Genomic DNA, 24345 nt, shown 5'->3' with positions numbered 1-24345 from the left:
AGATGAAATCCAGCTCACACTATGAAAAGAAAGAAAATCGGTCTTCAAGGAAGGTAATTATATTGTAACAGCCTCAAATTAAGATACAGATTACATGTGAAATGTTTTCCCAAAAATAAGTTTCTATGTTTGAATATCTACGTTATGCAACAATGCTTTTAGGGTGTACTACCTTTAGGATCTTCTTACATTCTCCATCTTCACAATCCCACACACGAACCTGGGAGAAGAGATGAGAATGAGTCACCATGCGGACTATGGAATACAAGAATTCCAATTGAAATGAATCCCTTCACATTCACCGTTTCATCTCCCGCTGCTGTCACCAGTAGAATTGAATCCAGAGAGAATGAGAGAGCCATCACCCGGTCAGTGTGCTCTTCCAGAAGGAAGATCAGGCGCCCATTCCTTGAATCCCACACACGTACAGTCTTGTCCCAGGAACCCGAAGCCTATGAAACAATCAGAGTAATTTGCATTGGACAGAATTGGTATTTTGAATATTAATTTATTAGTACATGTAAATGTGTTGGGTTCCTGAGTCACAGACTTGTAATGAATAGTAGTTTATTCGCGAGTTTAGCAGCTATTTCCTGTTTGTATTCTGCCCGCATTCTCAAGGGGAATTCCTGCTCTCCTGACAAATGACCTCCTTTGTAGCCATGTCATCACGTGACCACTAGGCCCACAGTCCATACAAATTACTCACCTGATGAAGGAACAGCTCTCCGAAAGCTCGTGTTACCAAATAAACCTACTGAATTTTAACCAGGTGTTGTGAGACTTCTTACTGAATCTTTTACAGAATTTTGTATTTTGATTTTCTAATTTCCTGATGAGGGCACTGGTTCAACATGGATTGGTTACACGGGTAATTTTAGTGTGAGACCCAACAAATCACCTTTCCTACAAGTGTGTGTTAGGTCATTAGAACTACACCTGATGTGTTTACACATCACTCATGGACTGTAAGAACCAAACTGACTTCCTTCCTTCACAGTCCCATTACAGATGGATTTTTCAGCCGTTCCCACCGGTGGGATCATCCAATTCTGTCGATGATGAGCTCCTGTGGGTGCCCCGGTGGTAGAGGGTGCAAACAACGGGCAATCCAATTGACAGTGGCAGCCATCTCTGCCATTGCAAAATACGCTGTGGATGCCCACAGAAAATCATGCTGAAGGAATATTTTATGGCCTTGATTGTTGGCCTGGTTAAGATCATGGTGTGGCGATGCTAGCGTTGGACTGGGGTGGGCACAGTAAGAAATCTCACAACATCAAGTTAAAGTCCAACAGGTTTATTTGGAATCACGAGTTTTCGGAGCGCTGCTCCTTCATCAGGTGAGTGGAGAGGTAGGTTTCACAAACACGGCATATATAGACAAAGACACAATCTGGTGAACTGGTTTGGCAACAATAATCTCTCCCTCAATGTCAACAAAACGAAGGAGATTGGCATCGACTTCAGGAAGCGTAAAGGAGAACATGCCCCTGTCTACATCAATGGGGACGAAGTAGAATAGGTCGAGAGCTTCAAGTTTTTAGGTGTCCAGATAACCAACAACCTGTCCTGGTGCTCCCATGCCGACACTATAGTTAAGAAAGCCCACCAATGCCTCTACTTTCTCAGAAGACTAAGGAAATTTGGCATGTCAGCTACGACTCTCACCAACTTTTACAGATGCACCATAGAAAGCATTCTTTCTGGTTGTATCACAGCTTGGTATGGCTCCTGCTCTGCCCAAGACCGCAAGAAACTACAAAAGGTTGTGAACACAGCCCAATCCATCATGCAAACCAGCCTCCCATCCGTTGACTCTGTCTACACTTCCCGCTGCCTCGACAAAGCAGCCAGCATAATTAAGGGTCCCACGCACCCCGGACATTCTCTCTTCCACCTTCTTCCTTCGGGAAAAAGATACAAAAGTCTGAGGTCACGTACCAACTGACTCAAGAACAGCTTCTTCCCTGCTGCTGTCAGACTTTTGAATGGACTTACCTTACATTAAGTTGATCTTTCTCTACACCCTAGCTATGACTGTAACACTACGTTCTGTACCCTCTCCTTTTTTCCTTCTCTATGAAGGGTATGTTTTGTCTGTATAGCGCGCAAGAAACAATACTTTTCACTGTATGTTAATACATGTGACAATAATAAATCAAATAAAATAAAATAAAAATCAAATCAATTGCAAGATAATGGTTGGAATGTGTGAATTTTCAGGTAATCAGGTGGTTAAGATCAGGTAGCTTAACTCAGGCCAGAGACTTTCTTAATCTGACTGGTTCAGTAGCACACTATCCAAATATAGCCACAAGCTGAGCCAGTGATGGTATCCACGACCATTTCTATATTCTCAGTTTTCAGTTACCATCATTCAGCTTACCAGCATTCCGATTGCAGAAAATGCCACACAGCTCACGTTGCCCTTGTGACCTTGCAAAACTATTTTTTGTTTCATTGTTCGCAAACTCCACACCCTTACTGTATAATCCCAGGATCCAGTGGCCTGTGGAAGAAGAACAGCTTATTCAGAGGAACTGCTGAGATCCAGCACTGAAAAACTAAATCCTGGCTGTTTTCACAGGAACAGCTATAGTTAGTACACAGACAATTTGCAATTTACATTTGTTTCATCACAAATATTACCATTCAGTGTTTCAGATGCACCGTCTGGTGCACTTTTCAATATATTGAATTGTACCCTTTTTATATTTCAATGTATTTGCTTTTGTCTCCTGCCAGTCCTCTGCCCTGGATGTGGTTCCTGAGGTTTAGTCACCCTCCATTACCACACCCTTTCTTCCTGGGTGGACAAGGACAGTGAGTTTTATTGGACCCTTTGACTGAGGTGAATTATAGCCAAGCACAATTCTGTCCCTGTCGGAAATCCTCACACTTTCCAGCTGTGGTCAGTGAAGAACATTGTAGCAATAGCGACAAGTCCATTAATTAAACCTTGGCTTCTCTCGCCACCTTTAAACACTTTGGAACTAATCTGCTTGGCAAAGCTTTCATTCTCCTTTCTTAATTCCTGCATCATTATCTACTCCATCTCCTTTATCTAGATGTAATCTTTTCCCACGTTCCACCATTTTTTAAATGCCATGGAATATCTTTTATGTTGAAGGTGCTATTTTAAGGCAAGTAGTAAATATTATATGTTGAGATGCATTTAGAGTCATAGAGTCATAGAGGTTTACAGCATGGAAACAGGCCCTTCGGCCCAACTTGTCCATGCCCCCCTTTTTAACGCCTAAGCTAGTCCCAATTGCTTGCGTTTGGCCCATATCCCTTGATAGCCATCTTACTCATCTAACTGTCTAAACGCTTTTTTAAAAGACAAAATTGTACCCGCCTCTACCACTACTCTGGCAGCTTGTTCCAGGCACTCACCATCCTGTGTGTCAAAATATTGCCCCTCTGGACCCTTTTGTATCTCTCCCCTCTCAACTTAAACCTATGCCCTCTAGTTTTAGACTCCCCTACTTTTGGGAAAAGATATTGACTATCTATCTTACCTATGCCCTTCATTATTTTATAGACCTCGATAAGATCACCTCTGAGCCTTCTGTGCTCCAAAGAAAAAAGTCCCAGTCTCATAGAATCATAGAATCATAGAAACCCTACAGTGCAGAAGGAGGCCATTCGGCCCATCGAGTCTGCACCGACCACAATCCCACCCAGGCCCTACCCCCACATATTTTACCCACTAATCCCTCTAACCTACGCATTCCAGGACTCTAAGGGGCAATTTTTTAAACCTGGCCAATCAACCTAACCCGCACATCTTTGGACTGTCTATCCAGCCTCTCCTTATAACTCAAACCATCAAGTCCTGGTAGCACCCTAGTAAATATTTTCTGCACTCTTTCTAATTTAATAATATCCTTTCTATAAATGGGTGAACCAGAACTGTACACAGTATTCCATGTGCAGCCTTACCAATGTCTTGTGCAACTTCAACAAGACGTCCCAACTTTGGGGATAATTGGCGATACAGAATACACTATAATCATGAAGAAAGACAGGTTACCAAAATGTCTCCCTGGAACGAAAAGGCGCAGGCTGTGATGACATTCCGATGTGCAGCGAGGGACATCACACGGCGGCCTGACTGTATAAAAAAAAAAGACTTCAAATAGTTTAGAACTAAGTTTGACAATATCAGGTGCAGATAAGATGGATAATTAAAAGTAGTCCTCAAAGGCATCTCTCTCCATTAGAAAGAGACAATTTGTATACAGCTTGCGGGGTTCCACTCTGCATCGGGCATGGGGAAAGGCAAGGAGGCAGGCCTCTGAACTATCACAGCGTGTATGGGGATTGAACCCATGCTGTTGGCATCATTCCCTGCACCACACTCTAACTACCTAGCCAACTAAGCTAACCGAGACAGGTACAGGAGTAAGAAAGAATAGACAACACGGGTGTTCTTGCTCTATAATTAAACCAAAACTCAGCTACTTTAAAACTGCCTATAGGTATAATTTTAACATCACTGTCCTCCTGGAATTGAAACAATAATAAATGGGCGTTAACCGGAATAGAATCGAAAAATTCAATTCCCAAATTCTCTAGGAACAGTGGCAGTATGTCATAATTAAAACAAGATTTTGACTTATTCATTCACAGTAAACTCCGACTGTACAGATTAGGTAGGTTTCCTCTACTTCCCTGTTCCATATCACTGATTCCACTGCCTAAATGTTCAGCTGGTCAGTGCCCAGAACAAGTTTCCTGCTTGTGCACGCTCGCTATCCTGATAGCTTCCATGAAGACTTCATCCTCCGACAGTCCGGAGCGCGGTAGCTGTGTGTGTCACCATCGAAATTTTGTCAATGGTTGCTGAGGGACAAAGGTATCACAAGGTGATAACTACTCACACTTTTACAGGACTTGAATAGAGGCACAGAGCCAGCTGCACAACCACTGGGCAGGCTCATGCGGTTCTGAAGAGGTGGTTCTGGTGCCTGAACCAGAAGTGCACTTTTACAAGGATCCTGCACATTGAGGTGACCTGCTGTGTTCTCCAGAGAGGTATGGACCTTAAAATACTTCGCTGACAGTTCATTGAAAGGGGAGGAAGATGCAGAGTAGCGCGGTGCCCTTGCAATGCAGAGATTTAGCTGGGGCTGCTTCAAGATGGGGTGAACACATTTGATTAAGGCCATTTTCACCTGAGCGCTATTCATCCAGCAGGAATATGTGCTCTGGAATTCACTTTGTGAGAACATATCCACTCAACCTCATCTTACTGTCAATGCATGTTCACACCACCCTGGCAGTCTCGGTGTACCCGAGGAGTCTCCCCAGCCGTCTCGGTGTATCCCCTCCCCAGCAGTCTCAGTGTATCCCTCCCCAGCAGTCTCAGTGTACCCCTCTCTAGCAGTCTGTGTACCCTTCTCCAGCAGATTCAGTGTACCCCTCTCCAGCAGTCTCAGTGTACCCCTCTCCAGCAGTCTCAGTGTACCCCTCTCCAGCAGTCTCAGTGTACCCATCTCCAGCAGTCTCAGTGTACCCCTCTCCAGCAGTCTCAGTGTACCCCTCTCCAGCAGTCTCAGTGTGCCCCTCTCCAGCAGTCTCAGTGTACCTCTCTCCAGCAGTCTCAGTGTACCCCTCTCCAGCAGTCTCAGTGTACCTCTCTCCAGGAGTCTCAGTGTACCACTCTCCAGCAGTCTCAGTGTAACCCTCTCCAGCAGTCTGTGCACCCCTCTCCAGCAGTCTCAGTGTACCCCTCTCCAGCAGTCTCAGTGTACCCCTCTCCAGCAGTCTGTGTACCCCTCTCCAGCAGTCTCAGTGTGCCCATCTCCAGCAATCTGTATACCTGAGTCACCCCGTCAGTTTCAGTGTACCCCTCTCCAGCAGTTTCAGTGTACCCATCTCCAGCAGTTTCAGTGTATGCCTCTCCAGCAGTCTCAGTGTACCCCTCTCTAGCAGTCTGTGTACCCCTGCCCGACAGTCTGTGTACCTGTTCAAGGCCATTACATCACGTAAGCACACCTCACTTTTCCTGTTTTTCTATTCACTTTCTCAATGGAGGAACTCATGCATTCAAAGTTCACGATGGTCCACAGGAGCTGAATGGCTTCCATCGTCAGTCCAAGCCCCCACAATGCCTAAGGTAACCACACGTGGGCAGACATCTCGCACTGCTGGTCACTGATTGACCTCACTTGTGACTCCTGAGGATCACCAAAAAACGCAAGCTTGGTAAAAACAAAGGAAAGAATGACTATGATGGAATTGTAAGTGACGATGATAATCTTCCTCCTTCAACCAAAATGTTGTGCATGTGAGTGAGCCGATGGCATTGATCAGAGAGGTAAGCTGTGCCCCATCTCTTTCTCTCTCCTGTCCTTGGGGGGAGAAGAGCTCAAGATGCCAGGGAGAAGGTTCTGCCAAGTGGAGGAAGCCACAGAAATCCCTGGGGTGGCCCCATATGAGCAATGTGGGGAGGGGAAAATGGGCAGACCTGGAGGGAAGGAGAGGGTGAAAGATATTGCCACTTGAAGCCAAAGGGCATGAAGTGTATTCCTCTTCATCCAACAGCTCACCAAAGATTCAGCTGCATTAGGAAGCCCCAGAACTGCAGAGTTTTCTTCTGGGCCCAGCTGGGCATGGTTTATATGTCCCTCATCCTCCGAGGGAGACTGCCTACAGCTGTGTCTGTCACCTCCTCTCACTCACTAGTGCCATGTCTGAACTCAGTGGCACGCTATGGAAGCTCGCCTGAGGACCCACTGCTGTGTGTACCTGCACTGGTGAGGGTGTGCTGGTTAGATGTGTCTGTGCTGGCTCTGCTGTTTCCTCTGATTGCCTCAGTGCCATGCCATGCCAAAATGGAGACGTTTCTCCTCCAGATCAAAAAGTGTGGGAGATGCTGGGCGATCCTGAGAACTGTCCTCTGACAGAAGAAAACTCTGCAGTTCTGGGGCTTCCTAATGCAGCTGAATCTTTGGTGAGCTGTTGGATGAAGAGGAATACACTTCATGCCCTTTGGCTTCAAGTGGCAATATCTTTCACCCTCTCCTTCCCTCCAGGTCTGCCCATTTTCCCCTCCCCACATTGCTCATATGGGGCCACCCCAGGGATTTCTGTGACTTCCTCCACTTGGCAGAACCTTCTCCCTGGCATCTTGAGCTCTTCTCCCCCCAAGGACAGGAGAGAGAAAGAGATGGGGCACAGCTTACCTCTCTGACCAATGCCATCGGCTCACTCACATGCACAACATTTTGGTTGAAGGAGGAAGATTATCATCGTCACTTACAATTCCATCATAGTCATTCTTTCCTTTGTTTTTACCAAGCTTGCGTTTTTTGGTGATCCTCAGAGGTGCAGCATCTTTCAAGATTTCTGATTCGATGGCTTCAACAGTGTTGGCAGCTCCTCAACAAGGCCAGGACTCTGAACCTTGTTCAGGGGTCAGAATTAGAATCATAGAATCTCTGCAGTGCAGAAGGAGTCATTTGGCCCATTGAGTCTGCACCAACTCTCTGACAGAGCATCCCACCCAGGCTTTATTCTCGCAACCCCACGTATAACCCCTCGCCAATCCCCCCTAACTTACAAATCTTGGGACACTAAGGGGCAATTTAGCACAGCCAATCCACCTAACCTGCACACTGTGGGAGGAAACTGGAGCACCCGGAGGAAACTCACGCAGGAACAGGGAGAACGTGTAAACTCCACACAGACAGTGACCCGAGGCTGGAATTGAACCCAGGTCCCTGGCGCTGTGAGGCAGCAGTGCTAACCACTGTGCCACCGTGCCACCCTGGGCAAATGTTTAGTCTGGGCAAACATTTCTCCCATGTTCAGGAATACCATGTTCCCTCAGGTTGTTCAGTTGGTGGGTCTGTCATCTCTTGTGGCTCTGCCCCAGATTCACCTGGCAGCACTGCAGTTGCCGACATGTTCTGTCACCTCCAGCCAGCCCTGTTTAATTTGGTTGGGTGGTCTTCTCCTGCCATCCTTTGTGAATAAGACCCCCCTCCTTCCACTCGCAACCTCGAAAATGACCTCATGGACGGCATTGTTAAGCTTTGGGGCAGCCCTTTGGGTGCCCAGTGTCTGCCTCTCCTCTTGCTAACTTCTGCCAGTCATTGAGTTGTAAAGACAACTGCCAGAATAATAGCTGTTGTCTTGTATTTAAATCAGGCCCACACTTTCACAATCCTGCCCATCACCACTAATTCGCTGCCAAACCTACCTCCCAGCCAATTAGGGCCAAATTTGGGGAAAATCAGGATCTGGAACCACTTTCCCCTCAGAGTGAGGTCGGGATGAAGAAACAGTTCTGATGTCAGGGTCCCCACCCAATGGGGAGGTGATGGCCTAGTGGTATTATTGTTAGACAATTAATCCAGAAAGTCAACTAATGGTGTGGGGACCCAGGTTCGAATCCCACCACAGCAGGTGGTGAAATTTGAATTCAATAAAAAAAATTTGGAATTAAGAATCTACTGATGACCATGTCAGTTGTCGGAAAAATCCATCTGGTTCACTAATGTACTTTAGGGAAGGAAATCTGCTTTCCTTACCTGAGATTGGAGATACACAATGCCGGTAAATATAATTAAATTAAAAGGCCTGCAACTAACCTTCGGATTCCACAGAACAGCTGTATAGTCCCAACTTCCAGATGCCAGTAATCTCATATCATGACTGAAGCATACGGCCTCCACAATCTTACTGTGTCCTAAGGGGATAAGAACAATGCAGCTCGTTGGACAATGCTACAGAGTTGCATTAAGACAACAAAAATGTGACGGGGCTCTGTGGTGTGGGGTGGTACATAATGTTCACACAAGTTTTCACACAAAATAAAGCTAAACGTTAAAACTAAACTTCATTGACTAAAGCCCAGAGCAGTAAATGTTACTGAATTTATTGTCACTTCAGGAATTCTGGATTTTCTTTTCTTTTCCCACGAATGTTTGTCTTGATCTACACTTCACATCATCTAGCCCCGCACACTGATAAAAGATTCGGAGAATTGGACTATTACTTACAGGGGAATATTGACACCATTTTCAGGAAATAGGTTTTTCTTCCTTCAGCCATAACCGCAGTCTAATGACTCCACGATGTCACAAAAATGGAAAGGTTTGCACAAAAAGTTTTACATTTAGTGCTAATTTGTGGGTAAAACTGTTGTGTTCTGTTGCCTCCTTCTCAGGCTGCTCTTGTGCCAGCCCAGACTCTGTCACAGTATATTAGATACATCATAACTGTGTGAAATGCTCCTCTCTTGAGTTTTTTTCTCTTTTAGCATTCTGTCCATAAATGAGCTTCTTCTACATGTGTATATTTTCCAAAGGTATGCTTATTTTTCCCTTAAGGTTATTATATAAGTGTCACAAGTAGGTTTACATTAACACTGCAATGAAGCTACTGTGAAAAAACCCTCCGGTGCCTATTCAGCTACACTGAGGGAGATTTAGCCTGGCCAGTGCACCTAATCAGCACATCTTTCAGACTGTGGGAGGAAACTCACGCTGACACAGGGAGAATGTGCAGACTCTGCGCAGACAGTTACCCAAACCGAGAATCGAACCCGGGTCCCTGACGCTGTGAGGCTGCAGTGCTAACCACTGTGCCACTTAAATGGGGCTTGTTGCTATCTCTCAAAAGACATTACAGGAAGATCAAAAGAAGCTAAGAGTGTTCTCTTAAAGATTGAGGGAAGGCTTAATAAATGCATTCAAAATTATGAATGAGTCCAGAGTATCATTCAGGGGAAACTATGTTCATTGCTGAGTGGGGATCCTCAAACTATGGGACACCGGATTGGCAACAGACCAGAGGAGAAACGAGAAGAGCTTTTTCATTTTAAAAAGTTATAGTCAGGAATGCAGTCTGAAGTAAGCAGATTCAGTGATTGCTTTCATAGAGAAATTGGATATAGTCCTCATTTTCTGTCCTTTTGAGGATAAGCAGGAAAGAGTGAGGGACTGGAACTAAATGGATCATCTTTCAAAGAACTGGCAAAGGCACAAGGAACACTTTTTTACATCAAGTCATTCCAAAAAGAAAACATTTAACGCACTGGTCTGAACGATTTAAAGTTCCTTGAAATAGTTTGCTTGGGAGTTAATCTTATCTGACCTAGGTCTAAAAATTAATTATGGAATCAAAACATGGGCCCCAGTTGTTGTCTTTAACTGTAATGGCCGGATCAAAAGATCTGAATAATAGGTGCAAATGGAACCTGGCTTGCTGTGTTCTATTCTATTCATTGGCAATAGACGTCTGCATTGAAATTCTATACAACATGAATGGATGAAATAAAAACAGAAAATGCTGGATAAACTCAGCAGGTCTGGCAGCATCTGTGGAGGGAGACCTTCTACAGAAGATTTAGATCATGTAGACTCTAAACATTACAAAGAACAAAACAGCACAGAACAGGCCCTTCAGCCCTCCAAGTCTGCCCCGATTACATTGTCCTATCTAGACCAATCGCATATATCCCTTTATTCCCCATCTGTTCATGTGTCTATCTATCCAGATAAGTCTTAAATTAAATAAGTCTTAAAAGTCTTAATTCTGTTTCTCTGCACAGATGCTGTCAGAACTGCTGAGTTTTCTGTTTTTATTCCAGATTTCCAGCATCTGCATGCAGTATTTTGCTTTTCTATCAATGGGTGGAAAATGATTCAGCCGGTTAAAGGTTAGGGTGGGATTACTCATTGCTTCTATCTTCATTCTGTGCTACACACAGGTAACAAAATACTTAACAGACTGGCCTGAAACACGTCTTAACATTTGCCCTGTTGATTCCAGTTCCTTACTAAATTTAATACTTGATATTAGACTTAATATAAACTTAATACTAGATTTAATATTAAATTTGCTTTCACGTCATATGCAAAGTGACCCTGTAACTTTATCATATTGTGGACTCAGGTACTGTTTTCATCGATTGTCATATGTAGCAAGCTGCTGGCAGTAACAGATGTGTGCATCAACACACAGAGCTGTTACCCAGCCCCACAAACTAAAACAGCAAAAAACCAACAATCAGCTGGTGTTGACAACCATCCAATTTCAAACTATACAAAATGGAGGTGGCAATCCATTCCTGGCAATAAGAGTAAACAGGCTTGGTTTTATCCCGGTTTCACACATGCCAATAGCCCCTTGTTAATGCAGTCAGCTCCAAGCTCAGCCTGCCCCAGTCTGGATTCCTCTGTCCTTCAGACAGCTCCCCCCTCCTACCCTACTGCACCGCCCCTCCCCCCCCACCCCAGACCTATCCAGCCTTAATCTGGGACAAAGACAGTAACTTTGATCACTGCGCGGCTGGGGAAGAGTGCTCCCTGCCCCTGTTGCGATCAGGATATTCTCTCACAGATACCTTCCAGAACGTGTAGACAATTTCCTGTTTTCATGTCCCACACTCTGACAGTGCAGTCACAGGACCCACTGGCGAAGAGAGTAGAGTCAGTGGAGAACGCACACGCCTTCACCGGGCCTGTTGGAGTAGAACAACATCCAGAATCTGTTCACACTCTATTATTACGCAGCATGTGACATTACACACCAAGCAAACACAACTTTAAACAACTCTGATACAATTACAGCATTAGAAAAATGTGCATACATATATATATACACATACATTCCTCAGCCATAGAACTGAAGCTATACAATTAAAATGCTGCCATAGGTAAAGTATCTATCACACAATGTATTGTCATAGTTAAAGTATCCATCTGACAATGGATGGGATTTTCCAGTCTCCCCTGGCCTTTTTTCAGGTGGTGGAGAAAGCACACCATTGGTTGCCAGTAGGATGTCCCAGATCCACTGGTGTCAGCGGTGTTTTGTATGGCTCTCACATCCCTTTTCTGGGCAGAATTCCCACTCACCTGAAGAAGGGGCTTAAGGCTCCGAAAGCTTGTGTGGCTTTTGCTACCAAATAAACCTGTTGGACTTTAACCTTGTGTTGTTAAACTTCTTACTGTGTCACATCCCCCACCAGGGGTGTTGGGGGTGGTGGGATGGACACCTGCTTGGAACTGAAGGGCGAAATTATTAACCAGCCAACATGGTTTTAGACAGAACACATAAAGCACTGACAGCACTACCAGCAAAGAGTTAAATGATTCTTGAAACAAAGATAATAAGCTAATGAAACAAATAGTTTACACATATGTGGATGTAATCAGAGAATTAAATAAGTAATCATGATTTTTTGACATATATGTTGATATTTTAAATGTATTTGAAGTATTGAATGAATCATTGTTCATTTCAGCCAAAAGCAAGTTACCGCAAGGAATGATGGTAAAAGCAAGGAGTTCAGAGCCAAAGGCCTGGGAACCCCGGTAGTTAGCAGAATTCATATCAGAAAGTTTCTGGAGAGGGAACACATTTTGCAACTTTATGTATAGGGGCATTCATTGTCTAGACATAGAATAGATACGTACCTGGACGCAGGATCACGTGTCTATCCAGTTTTGGTAATGGACCAGTGGGAATGTTCACTTTGACCTCAATGTTGAGCGTCCATAGTTTGATAGCAACAGGGAAGCGAGTTCAACCAAGGTGGGAGTCAGCATCCGGATTAAATGGACAAATGAGATATCATTATGCCCGATGGTAAAATGCGATTGGCTGAGTTACTTGTCAGGAATTATTATTGATGTATGTTTATTACATTTGAATTAATATGAGGCGGGAATGATCGATACGAAAATCTATAATTGATCTGTTTTTGATTGTATACGTTAGTCATCATAGAGGCTCTGCTGCTCTATTCCAGAGCTGCTTAACTCTTTGGTAATCACCGAGCAGCTGTTTGTTTTGTTTCTGTTTTAAATAAATGTTACGTCTTTATACAGAGATATCTGCCTTGTGAGTTTTGCATTGTCTGTAGTTAAAGATGGTACCAGCCATCTCAATCCGCCCCACAACAGGAACCCACTGTGGGGGTTCACCTTCAGCTGAACGAGAACATCCAGAAAAGGGATGTAAAATTCCCTCCAATATCTGGTAAATGCAGAATTGTGTTCACAGAGTTGGGAGAATCTACTAAAAATGGAATGGCAATGGGAATTTGGTGCAAGTGGGAGCTCAGTGCAGAGGAAATGCAAAGTGCTCGGAGGTGGAGAAAAGGCTGAAATTGGAAAGTCTAAACTTGCTGATATGTCATAAAATGAATAATTAGTTTTAAAAAGGCCAAAAGCAAAGTGAATCAATCACAGTTTTAAATTGGAGAAGGACAAAGGCTGGAGTGGAATGGTCTGATGTGTTGTCATCGTGAGAAACAACATCATCCACTGCTATTTCAATTCTGTCCCTCGCTTCTGGGCTCATTGTTACTCTGCCTGTCCATATTATATTGACCAATAATAGAAATTACGGCTGGGATTCTCCCAGTCCATTGCGCTGCTGGAGTACTGCAGTGAGCTGGGAGACATTAGTAGGAGGCCTTTAACGGGACACCGGTCGCGAGTCTCCCAGCCAAAGCTTTTTCACGCATCAGCTCTGTGCCAGAAATCAACATGGAGCTGATTAGCATGTTGAAATCTGTATTTCAATATGAATGATACCAATGGGATGGTAGTATCCGGGCCCGCTCGCATCTCCCCCCGCCTGCCGGGAGAGGTCCGCACCAGTGGGGTTTACAAGTGCTCCCCACCAACAGAGAACAGTTGCGCTCACCCCCGCTGGTGGGGACAGAAGCCATTGAGGCCCTCACAGGAGGTCGGGGAAAAAAGGGCAGTGCCAGCCTGGCACACTGGCACTGCCCAATAGGCACCCTGGCACTGCCCACCAGGCACCGGGGGTTGATTGGTAATGGTGGGGAACCCGCTGCCATTCTGCAATGGGGTCTGTGGGGGAGGGTGTGAGGGGGTGATCGGGGCTGGCCAAGGGGAGCCTCGTGGGCCAGTAATCGGGGGGGGGGGGGGAGCAGTCCAGTAGGCCTGCGATTGGGGGGAGGGGGTTAGGAGGCCAGCAATGGGGTGGCTAATGTGCCTATCTCCCCACTGACAGATCAGCACATGTGCAGTGACCCTCTTAGCACTATGCTGCCGGCCTCTCCAGCGGGATGAGGCCCTGCTCTCCACTTTCTGGCGTGAATCCCTCTGAGGCATTCTGAGATGCACACAGTGTCCGGGATTCGTTCAGGTAAATATGCCCAAAAAACAGGCAGGAAAATCTCCCGTTTTCATGCCCGTTGGTTTTTTTTGGGATAATCCCGGCCTATATTATTGAAGCTCCCTATGGTCAACTAATTCCTGCCAAACCTTGGAGAGGGTCCAGAGGAGGTTCATGAGAATGATCCCGGGAATGAAAAGCTTGGCCTATGAAGAGTGTCGAGGACTTTGGGTCTGTACTCGATGAAGTTCAAAAGGATGATGGGAATCTCATTGAATCTTACAGAATAATGAAAGGTCTGGATAGAGTGGACGTGGGGAAGATGTTTCCATTTGTTGGGGAGACTTGGATCCGAAGGCACAGCCTCAGAATAAAGGAATGACCCTTTAGAACCAAGATGAGGACGAAATTCTTCAGCCAGAGAGTGGTGAATCCAGGTCATTGAGTATATTTAACCCAGAGATAGATTGATTGGTAAGGAGATCAAAAGTTACGGGGAAATTGCAGAAGAATGGGATTGAGAAACATATCAGCCATGATTGAATGGCTGAGCAGACTTGATGGGCTGAATGGCCTAATTCTGCTCCTATATCTTACGGTCTAAACCCTCGGACCTACATTTTAGTTGTCACAATGCCTCACTCGGGTAAGAAAATGTGGTGATTGCCCCTTTAAGGGCAACACAGCAGAGTAAGGGTCACCTGGCCTGGGTGACCAATTAGGACTCAGGAGTGCAGAATCACCCCAGCGGGAAGGGTTCTGTTAGGCTGAGGTATTCTAGAATTAGCTGCAAACATGCTGCTGCTCCACATGACTCATCAATAAATCCCCTGTTCCTCAATAATGAAGTCTCTGAAAATGGATCATTACAGAAACTTCTCCAACATACATCCAATCACGTTTGGTACATTGTTTGTTCAACAGCCATTATGGGTTGCAAACAAATCATTAATATGTAAAGAACATTAACAGTGAAAGGTGTCACTGGGATCGCATACCTGTGTGACCCGCTACTTTATATATAAGTTTTTCTTCTGTAACATTCCAGACACAAACGTTACAGTCGTCTGATCCTGTCAGTAGGAACTGACCATCACGAGAAAACGAGCAATGGTTCACCTACACAAAACAAACCGTTTTATAACAAGCTCGATCAGTCAGCTCGGGTTCGTTTCCTCTCAGTAGATTTCCAAAGATGAATAGATGGTTAAAAAATGTGTTTTGTCATAAACTAGACTGAGGTTCGTCTCGGTTTTAAACAGATTTATTAACAAACAGTAAAAAACCACAACATTTTTAAGCTACACAACAGGAAAATTACAAAGGGTGGAATCTTCTCACCTTTGTTAATTTTCCACCCACTCATCCTGCCGGCCAATGGCTGTTCTTTCAAAATATTCTGGGAGATATCATCATGTGACCTCCTACCACCCCTCCCCCAGACCCTCACCATTGGTCACCCAATGTGTCAATCATTTCAGAGCCCCACCTTCCCAAAGCTTTTCAATTTTGTTTTAGCAACTCTTCACACCCATATTTTATTGTCCCGTGGGAAATAGTGGGGAAGTGGGGTTAAGGATTCCCAAGCTGATTATCAACCCATTGAACCCAACAAGTCCTGGTGTTGGACTCGAACCCACAGCTTCTAGTCCAGATGTAGGGACGCTACCACTGCACCACAAGGCTTCCTCTGGCTGCTCTTTACCACAGCGAACCAATTAACAATCTGCTTCTGGACTTGTTGACAAATTCGGGAGGTTGGGCGGGGTGGCACTGCCAATCTGTCAGAGGAAGAATTTTTAATTGAAGGGACCACTACATGTTTCAGAAAAGCTTACCAACACTTGGGATTGTTGAGGCTTTAGCGCACACAGGAATGGCGAGGAGAAACCCTGTCCCCCCACAACACTCGGATTTGCTCCAGCACCCTCCTGCACAGTGTCGCCTCAGGCCCACACACCTCGCAGTTCCCATCACTCCTCTCATCGCAGGTGCCTCACCTTCACATTTGAGCAGTCAGCATTCACACTCACCCTCAGTGTACTCACACTCACCCTCAGTGTCCATACCCACAGTGTACTCACCCTCAGTGTACTCACACTCACCCTAAGTGTACTCACGCTCACCCTCAGTGTATTAACATTCACCCTCAGTGTACTCACACTCACCCTCAGTGTACTCACGCTTACCCTCAGTGTATTCACACTCAACCTCAGTGTACTCACACTCACCCTCAGTGTACTCATGCTCACCCTCAGTGTACTCACACTCACCCTCAGTGTACTCACGCTTACCCTCAGTGTACTCACACTCAACCTCAGTGTACTCACACTCACCCTCAGTTTACTCATGCTCACCCTCAGTGTACTCACACTCTCCCTCAGTGTACTCACACTCACCCTCAGTGTACTCACACTCTCCCTCAGTGTACTCACACTCTCCCTCAGTGTACTCACACACCCTCAGTGTACTCACACTCTCCCTGTGTACTCACACTCACCCTCAGTGTACTCACACTCACCCTCAGTGTACTCACACTCTCCCTCAGTGTACTCACGCTTACCCTCAGTGTACTCACGCTTACCCTCAGTGTACTCACGCTCACCCTCAGTGTACTCACGCTCACCCTCAGTGTACTCACGCTCACCCTGTGTACTCACACTCACCCTCAGTGTACTCACACTCACCCTCAGTGTACTCACACTCACCCTCAGTGTACTCACACTCAGTCTCAGTGTACTCATGCTTACCCTCAGTGTACTCACACTCTCCCTCAGTGTACTCATGCTTACCCTCAGTGTACTCACACTCACCCTCAGTGTACTCACACTCACCCTCAGTGTGCTCACACTCAGTCTCAGTGTACTCATGCTTACCCTCAGTGTACTCACACTCTCCCTCAGTGTACTCACGCTCACCCTCAGTGTATCACACTCAGTTTCAGTGTACTCACACTCTCCCTCAGTGTACTCACACTCACCCTCAATGTACTCATGCTTACCCTCAGTGTACTCACACTCACCCTCAGTGTACTCACACTCAGTCGCAGTGTACTCATGCTTACCCTCAGTGTACTCAAACTCAGCATCAGTGTACTCACTCTCTCACTCAGCGTACTCAGATTCACCCTCAGTGTTCTCATGCTCACCCTCAGTGTACTCACACTCTCCCTCAGTGTACTCACACTCTCCCTCAGTGTACTCACGCTTACCCTCAGTGTACTCACGCTTACCCTCAGTGTACTCACACTCAGTTTCAGTGTACTCACTCTCTCCCTCAGTGTACTCACGCTCACCCTCAGTGTACTCACGCTCACCCTGTGTACTCACACTCACCCTCAGTGTGCTCACACTCACCCTCAGTGTACTCACACTCAGTCTCAGTGTTCTCATGTTTACCCTCAGTGTACTCACACTCACCCTCAGTGTACTCACACTCACCCTCAGTGTACTCACACTCAGTCTCAGTGTACTCATGCTTACCCTCGGTGTACTCACACTCTCCCTCAGTGTACTCACACTCACCCTCAGTGTACTCACACTCTCCCTCAGTGTACTCACGCTCACCCTCAGTGTACTCATGCTTACCCTCAGTGTATCACACTCACCCTCAGTGTACTCACACTCTCCCTCAGTGTACTCACACTCACCCTCAATGTACTCATGCTTACCCTCAGTGTACTCACACTCACCCTCAGTGTACTCACACTCAGTCTCAGTGTACTCACACTCACCCTCAGTGGACTCACACTCACTCTCAGTGTACTCACACTCACCCTCAGTGTACTCACACTCACCCTCAGTGTACTCACACTCACTCTCAGTGTACTCACACTCACCCTCAGCGTACTCACACTCACTCTCAGTGTACTCACACTCACCCTCAGTGTACTCACACTCTCCCTCAGTGTACTCACACTCTTCCTCAGTGTACTCACACTCTCCCTCAGTGTACTCACGCTTACCCTCAGTGTACTCACACTCTCCCTCAGTGTACTCACACTCTCCCTCAGTGTACTCACACTCACCCTCAGTGTACTCACACTCACTCTCAGTGTACTCACTCTCTCCCTCAGTGTACTCACACTCATCCTCAGTGTACTCACACTCTCCCTCAGTGTACTCACGCTTACCCTCAGTGTACTCACACTCTCCCTCAGTGTACTCACACTCTCCCTCAGTGTACTCACACTCACCCTCAGTGTACTCATGCTCACCCTCAGTGTACTCACACTCTCCCTCAGTGTACTCACACTCTCCCTCAGTGTACTCACACTCACCCTCAGTGTACTCATGCTTACCCTCAGTGTACTCACACTCTCCCTCAGTGTACTCACACTCTCCCTCAGTGTACTCACACTCACCCTCAGTGTACTCATGCTCACCCTCAGTGTACTCACACTCTCCCTCAGTGTACTCACTCTCTCCCTCAGTGTACTCACGATCACCCTGTGTATTAACATTCACCCTGTGTACTCACACTGTCCCTCAGTGTACTCACGCTCACCCTCAGTGTACTCACACTCTCCCTCAGTGTACTCACGCTCACCCTCAGTGTACTCATGCTTACCCTCAGTGTATCACACTCAGCATCAGTGTACTCACACTCACCCTCAGTGTACTCACACTCTCCCTCAGTGTACTCACGCTCACCCTCAGTGTACTCACACTCTCCCTCAGTGTACTCACGCTCACCCTCAGTGTACTCACACTCTCCCTCAGTGTACTCACGCTCACCCTCAGTGTACTCACACTCTCCCTCAGTGTACTCACGCTCACCCTCAGTGTACTCATGCTTACCCTCAGTGTATCACACTCAGTCTCAGTGTACTCACACTCAGTCGCAGTGTACTCATGCTTACCCTCAGTGTACTCAAACTCAGCATCAGTGTTCTCACTCCGTGTACTCAGATTCACCCTCAGTGTACTCACACTCACTCTCAGTGTACTCATGCTCACCCTCAGTGTACTCACACTCTCACTCAGTGTATCAGATTCACCCTCAGTGTACTCACACTCACTCTCAGTGTACTCATGCTCACCCTCAGTGTACTCACACTCTCCCTCAGTGTACTCACGCTCTCCCTCAGTATACTCACGCTCACCCTCAGTGTACTCACACTCAGTTTCAGTGTACTCACACTCTCCCTCAGTGTACTCACGCTCACCCTCAGTGTACTCACGCTCACCCTCAGTGTACTCACGCTCACCCTCGGTGTACTCACACTCACCCTCAGTGTACTCAAACTCACCCTCAGTGTACTCACACTCAGTCTCAGTGTACTCATGCTTACCCTCAGTGTACTCACACTCAGCATCAGTGTACTCACTCTCTCACTCAGTGTACTCAGATTCACCCTCAGTGTTCTCATGCTCACCCTCAGTGTACTCACACTCTTCCTCAGTGTACTCACACTCATCCTCAGTGTACTCACACTCTCCCTCAGTGTACTCACGCTTACCCTCAGTGTACTCACACTCTCCCTCAGTGTACTCACACTCTCCCTCAGTGTACTCACACTCACCCTCAGTGTACTCACACTCACTCTCAGTGTACTCACACTCATCCTCAGTGTACTCACACTCTCCCTCAGTGTACTCACGCTTACCCTCAGTGTACTCACACTCTCCCTCAGTGTACTCACACTCTCCCTCAGTGTACTCACACTCACCCTCAGTGTACTCATGCTCACCCTCAGTGTACTCACACTCTCCCTCAGTGTACTCACACTCTCCCTCAGTGTACTCACACTCACCCTCAGTGTACTCATGCTTACCCTCAGTGTACTCACACTCTCCCTCAGTGTACTCACACTCTCCCTCAGTGTACTCACACTCACCCTCAGTGTACTCATGCTCACCCTCAGTGTACTCACACTCTCCCTCAGTGTACTCACTCTCTCCCTCAGTGTACTCACGATCACCCTGTGTATTAACATTCACCCTGTGTACTCACACTGTCCCTCAGTGTACTCACGCTCACCCTCAGTGTACTCACACTCTCCCTCAGTGTACTCACGCTCACCCTCAGTGTACTCATGCTCACCCTCAGTGTATCACACTCAGCATCAGTGTACTCACACTCACCCTCAGTGTACTCACACTCTCCCTCAGTGTACTCACGCTCACCCTCAGTGTACTCACACTCTCCCTCAGTGTACTCACGCTTACCCTCAGTGTACTCACACTCTCCCTCAGTGTACTCACACTCTCCCTCAGTGTACTCACACTCACCCTCAGTGTACTCATGCTCACCCTCAGTGTACTCACACTCTCCCTCAGTGTACTCACACTCTCCCTCAGTGTACTCACACTCACCCTCAGTGTACTCATGCTTACCCTCAGTGTACTCACACTCTCCCTCAGTGTACTCACACTCTCCCTCAGTGTACTCACACTCACCCTCAGTGTACTCATGCTCACCCTCAGTGTACTCACACTCTCCCTCAGTGTACTCACTCTCTCCCTCAGTGTACTCACGATCACCCTGTGTATTAACATTCACCCTGTGTACTCACACTGTCCCTCAGTGTACTCACGCTCACCCTCAGTGTACTCACACTCTCCCTCAGTGTACTCACGCTCACCCTCAGTGTACTCATGCTTACCCTCAGTGTATCACACTCAGCATCAGTGTACTCACACTCACCCTCAGTGTACTCACACTCTCCCTCAGTGTACTCACGCTCACCCTCAGTGTACTCACACTCTCCCTCAGTGTACTCACGCTCACCCTCAGTGTACTCACACTCTCCCTCAGTGTACTCACGCTCACCCTCAGTGTACTCACACTCTCCCTCAGTGTACTCACGCTCACCCTCAGTGTACTCATGCTTACCCTCAGTGTATCACACTCAGTCTCAGTGTACTCACACTCAGTCGCAGTGTACTCATGCTTACCCTCAGTGTACTCAAACTCAGCATCAGTGTTCTCACTCCGTGTACTCAGATTCACCCTCAGTGTACTCACACTCACTCTCAGTGTACTCATGCTCACCCTCAGTGTACTCACACTCTCACTCAGTGTATCAGATTCACCCTCAGTGTACTCACACTCACTCTCAGTGTACTCATGCTCACCCTCAGTGTACTCACACTCTCCCTCAGTGTACTCACGCTCTCCCTCAGTGTACTCACGCTCACCCTCAGTGTACTCACACTCAGTTTCAGTGTACTCACACTCTCCCTCAGTGTACTCACGCTCACCCTCAGTGTACTCACGCTCACCCTCAGTGTACTCACGCTCACCCTCGGTGTACTCACACTCACCCTCAGTGTACTCAAACTCACCCTCAGTGTACTCACACTCAGTCTCAGTGTACTCATGCTTACCCTCAGTGTACTCACACTCAGCATCAGTGTACTCACTCTCTCACTCAGTGTACTCAGATTCACCCTCAGTGTTCTCATGCTCACCCTCAGTGTACTCACACTCTTCCTCAGTGTACTCACACTCACCCTCAGTGTACTCACACTCTCCCTCAGTGTACTCACACTCTCCCTCAGTGTACTCACACTCTCCCTCAGTGTACTCACACTCTCCCTCGGTGTACTCACACTCTCCCTCAGTGTACTCACACTCTCCCTCAGTGTACTCACACTCTCCCTCAGTGTACTCACACTCACCCTCAGTGCACTCACACTCTCCCTCAGTGTACTCACACTCTCCCTCAGTGTATCACACTCAGCATCAGTGCACTCACACTCACCCTCAGTGTACTCACACTCAGTCGCAGTGTACTCATGCTAACCCTCAGTGTACTCAAACTCAGCATCAGTGTTCTCACTCCGTGTACTCAGATTCACCCTCAGTGTACTCACACTCACTCTCAGTGTACTCATGCTCACCCTCAGTGTACTCACACTCTCCCTCAGTGTACTCACGCTCTCCCTCAGTGTACTCACGCTCACCCTCAGTGTACTCACACTCAGTTTCAGTGTACTCACACTCTCCCTCAGTGTACTCACGCTCACCCTCAGTGTACTCACGCTCACCCTCAATGTACTCACACTCACCCTCAGTGTACTCAAACTCACCCTCAGTGTACTCACACTCAGTCTCAGTGTACTCATGCTTACCCTCAGTGTACTCACACTCAGCATCAGTGTACTCACTCTCTCACTCAGTGTACTCAGATTCACCCTCAGTGTTCTCATGCTCACCCTCAGTGTACTCACACTCTCCCTCAGTGTACTAACACTCTCCCTCAGTGTACTCACACTCACCCTCAGTGTACTCACACTCACCCTCAGTGTACTCACACTCTCCCTCAGTGTACTCACACTCTCCCTCAGTGTACTCAGACTCTCCCTCAGTGTGCTCACACTCACCCTCAGTGTACTCACACTCTCCCTCAGTGTACTCACACTCTCCCTCAGTGTACTCACACTCTCCCTCAGTGTACTCACACTCCCTCAGTGTATCACACTCAGCATCAGTGTACTCACACTCTCCCTCAGTGTATCACACTCAGCATCAGTGTACTCACACACCCTCAGTGTACTCATGCTTACCCTCAGTGTACTCATGCTAACCCTCAGTGTACTCACACTCTCCCTCAGTGTACTCACACTCTCCCTCAGTGTACTCACACTCTCCCTCAGTGCACTCACACTCAGCATCAGTGTACTCACACACCCTCAGTGTACTCATGCTAACCCTCAGTGTACTCAAACTCAGCATCAGTGTTCTCACTCCGTGTACTCAGATTCACCCTCAGTGTACTTACACTGACTCTCAGTGTACTCATGCTCACCCTCAGTGTACTCACACTCTCCCTCAGTGTACTCACGCTCTCCCTCAGTGTACTCACGCTCACCCTCAGTGTACTCACACTCAGTTTCAGTGTACTCACACTCTCCCTCAGTGTACTCACGCTCACCCTCAGTGTACTCACGCTCACCCTCAGTGTACTCACACTCACCCTCAGTGTACTCAAACTCACCCTCAGTGTACTCACACTCAGTCTCAGTGTACTCATGCTTACCCTCAGTGTACTCACACTCAGCATCAGTGTACTCACTCTCTCACTCAGTGTACTCAGATTCACCCTCAGTGTTCTCATGCTCACCCTCAGTGTACTCACACTCTCCCTCAGTGTACTCACACTCACCCTCAGTGTACTCACACTCTCCCTCAGTGTACTCACACTCTCCCTCAGTGTACTCACACTCTCCCTCAGTGTACTCAGACTCTCCCTCAGTGTGCTCACACTCACCCTCAGTGTACTCACACTCTCCCTCAGTGTACTCACACTCTCCCTCAGTGTACTCACACTCTCCCTCAGTGTACTCACACTCTCCCTCAGTGTATCACACTCAGCATCAGTGTACTCACACACCCTCAGTGTACTCACACTCACCCTCAGTGTACTCACACTCACCCTCAGTGTACTCACACTCAGTCGCAGTGTACTCATGCTTACCCTCAGTGTACTCAAACGCAGCATCAGTGTTCTCATTCAGTGTACTCAGATTCACCCTCAGTGTACTCACACTGACTCTCAGTGTACTCATGCTCACCCTCAGTGTACTCACACTCTCCCTCAGTGTACTCACGCTCTCCCTCAGTGTACTCACGCTCACCCTCAGTGTACTCACACTCAGTTTCAGTGTACTCACACTCTCCCTCAGTGTACTCACGCTCACCCTCAGTGTACTCACACTCACCCTCAGTGTACTCACACTCACCCTCAGTGTACTCACACTCAGTCTCAGTGTACTCATGCTTACCCTCAGTGTACTCACACTCAGCATCAGTGTACTCACTCTCTCACTCAGTGTACTCAGATTCTCCCTCACTGTACTCATGCTCACCCTCAGTGTACTCACACTCTCCCTCAGTGTACTCACACTCCCTCAGTGTACTCACACTCAGTGTACTCACACTCTCCCTAAGTGTACCCAGACTCTCCCTCAGTGTACTCACACTCTCCCTCAGTGTACTCACACTCTCCCTCAGTGTACTCACATTCTCCCTCAGTGTACTCACACTCAGTATACTCACATTCACCCTCCGTATACTGCCCATGTCTCACAGGAGGAATACAAAAATGATGCCCTTCACTCCTCTGAACACAAGCCAATCCTATTGGTGCCACCACTTTCCCCCTTTGCAGGACAGCTCGGCAAGAATCTGAGACCCGGAATTGTGCGAAGCAAAGGGGACAGGGACAGGGCTCAGTGACAGTCACCATTTATTAGCAATGAGTGCCAGCTGCTGCACTGGGAA

At 47.1% G+C, this 24345-nt stretch overlaps 1 protein-coding gene across 1 annotated transcript; it reads right to left on the bottom strand.

Moving 5' to 3' along the window:
- Positions 1-243: 243 nt before the first annotated feature.
- Positions 244-19067, bottom strand: wdr38 (WD repeat domain 38). The gene is made up of 7 exons (XM_078227560.1): positions 18915-19067; positions 15114-15234; positions 11366-11482; positions 7274-7389; positions 2390-2512; positions 303-452; positions 244-255 (listed from the first exon to the last, which is right to left on the bottom strand). The coding sequence occupies exons 1-7, from the start codon at positions 19065-19067 to the stop codon at positions 244-246; spliced, it is 792 nt and encodes a 263-aa protein (XP_078083686.1).
- Positions 19068-24345: the final 5278 nt, after the last annotated feature.

Source organism: Mustelus asterias, chromosome 13 (genome assembly GCF_964213995.1).
Source record: "Mustelus asterias chromosome 13, sMusAst1.hap1.1, whole genome shotgun sequence".
Lineage (NCBI taxonomy): Eukaryota > Metazoa > Chordata > Chondrichthyes > Carcharhiniformes > Triakidae > Mustelus > Mustelus asterias.
This window is presented reverse-complemented; position numbering and strand designations above follow the sequence as displayed.

Bases quoted from the DNA above. Each gene is read 5' to 3' on its own strand.
- wdr38 (XM_078227560.1), bottom strand. From the start codon at position 19,067: ATGAGTACACTGAGAGTGAGTGTGAGTACACTGAGGGTGAATCTGAGT. The intron at 11,483-15,113 runs GTATGCGATCCC...CTACTCCAACAG, and splicing joins TAAAGTAGCGGGTCACACAG to GCCCGGTGAAGGCGTGTGCG. The intron at 7,390-11,365 runs GTATCTGTGAGA...CTTGTTGAGGAG, and splicing joins TTGTCTACACGTTCTGGAAG to CTGCCAACACTGTTGAAGCC.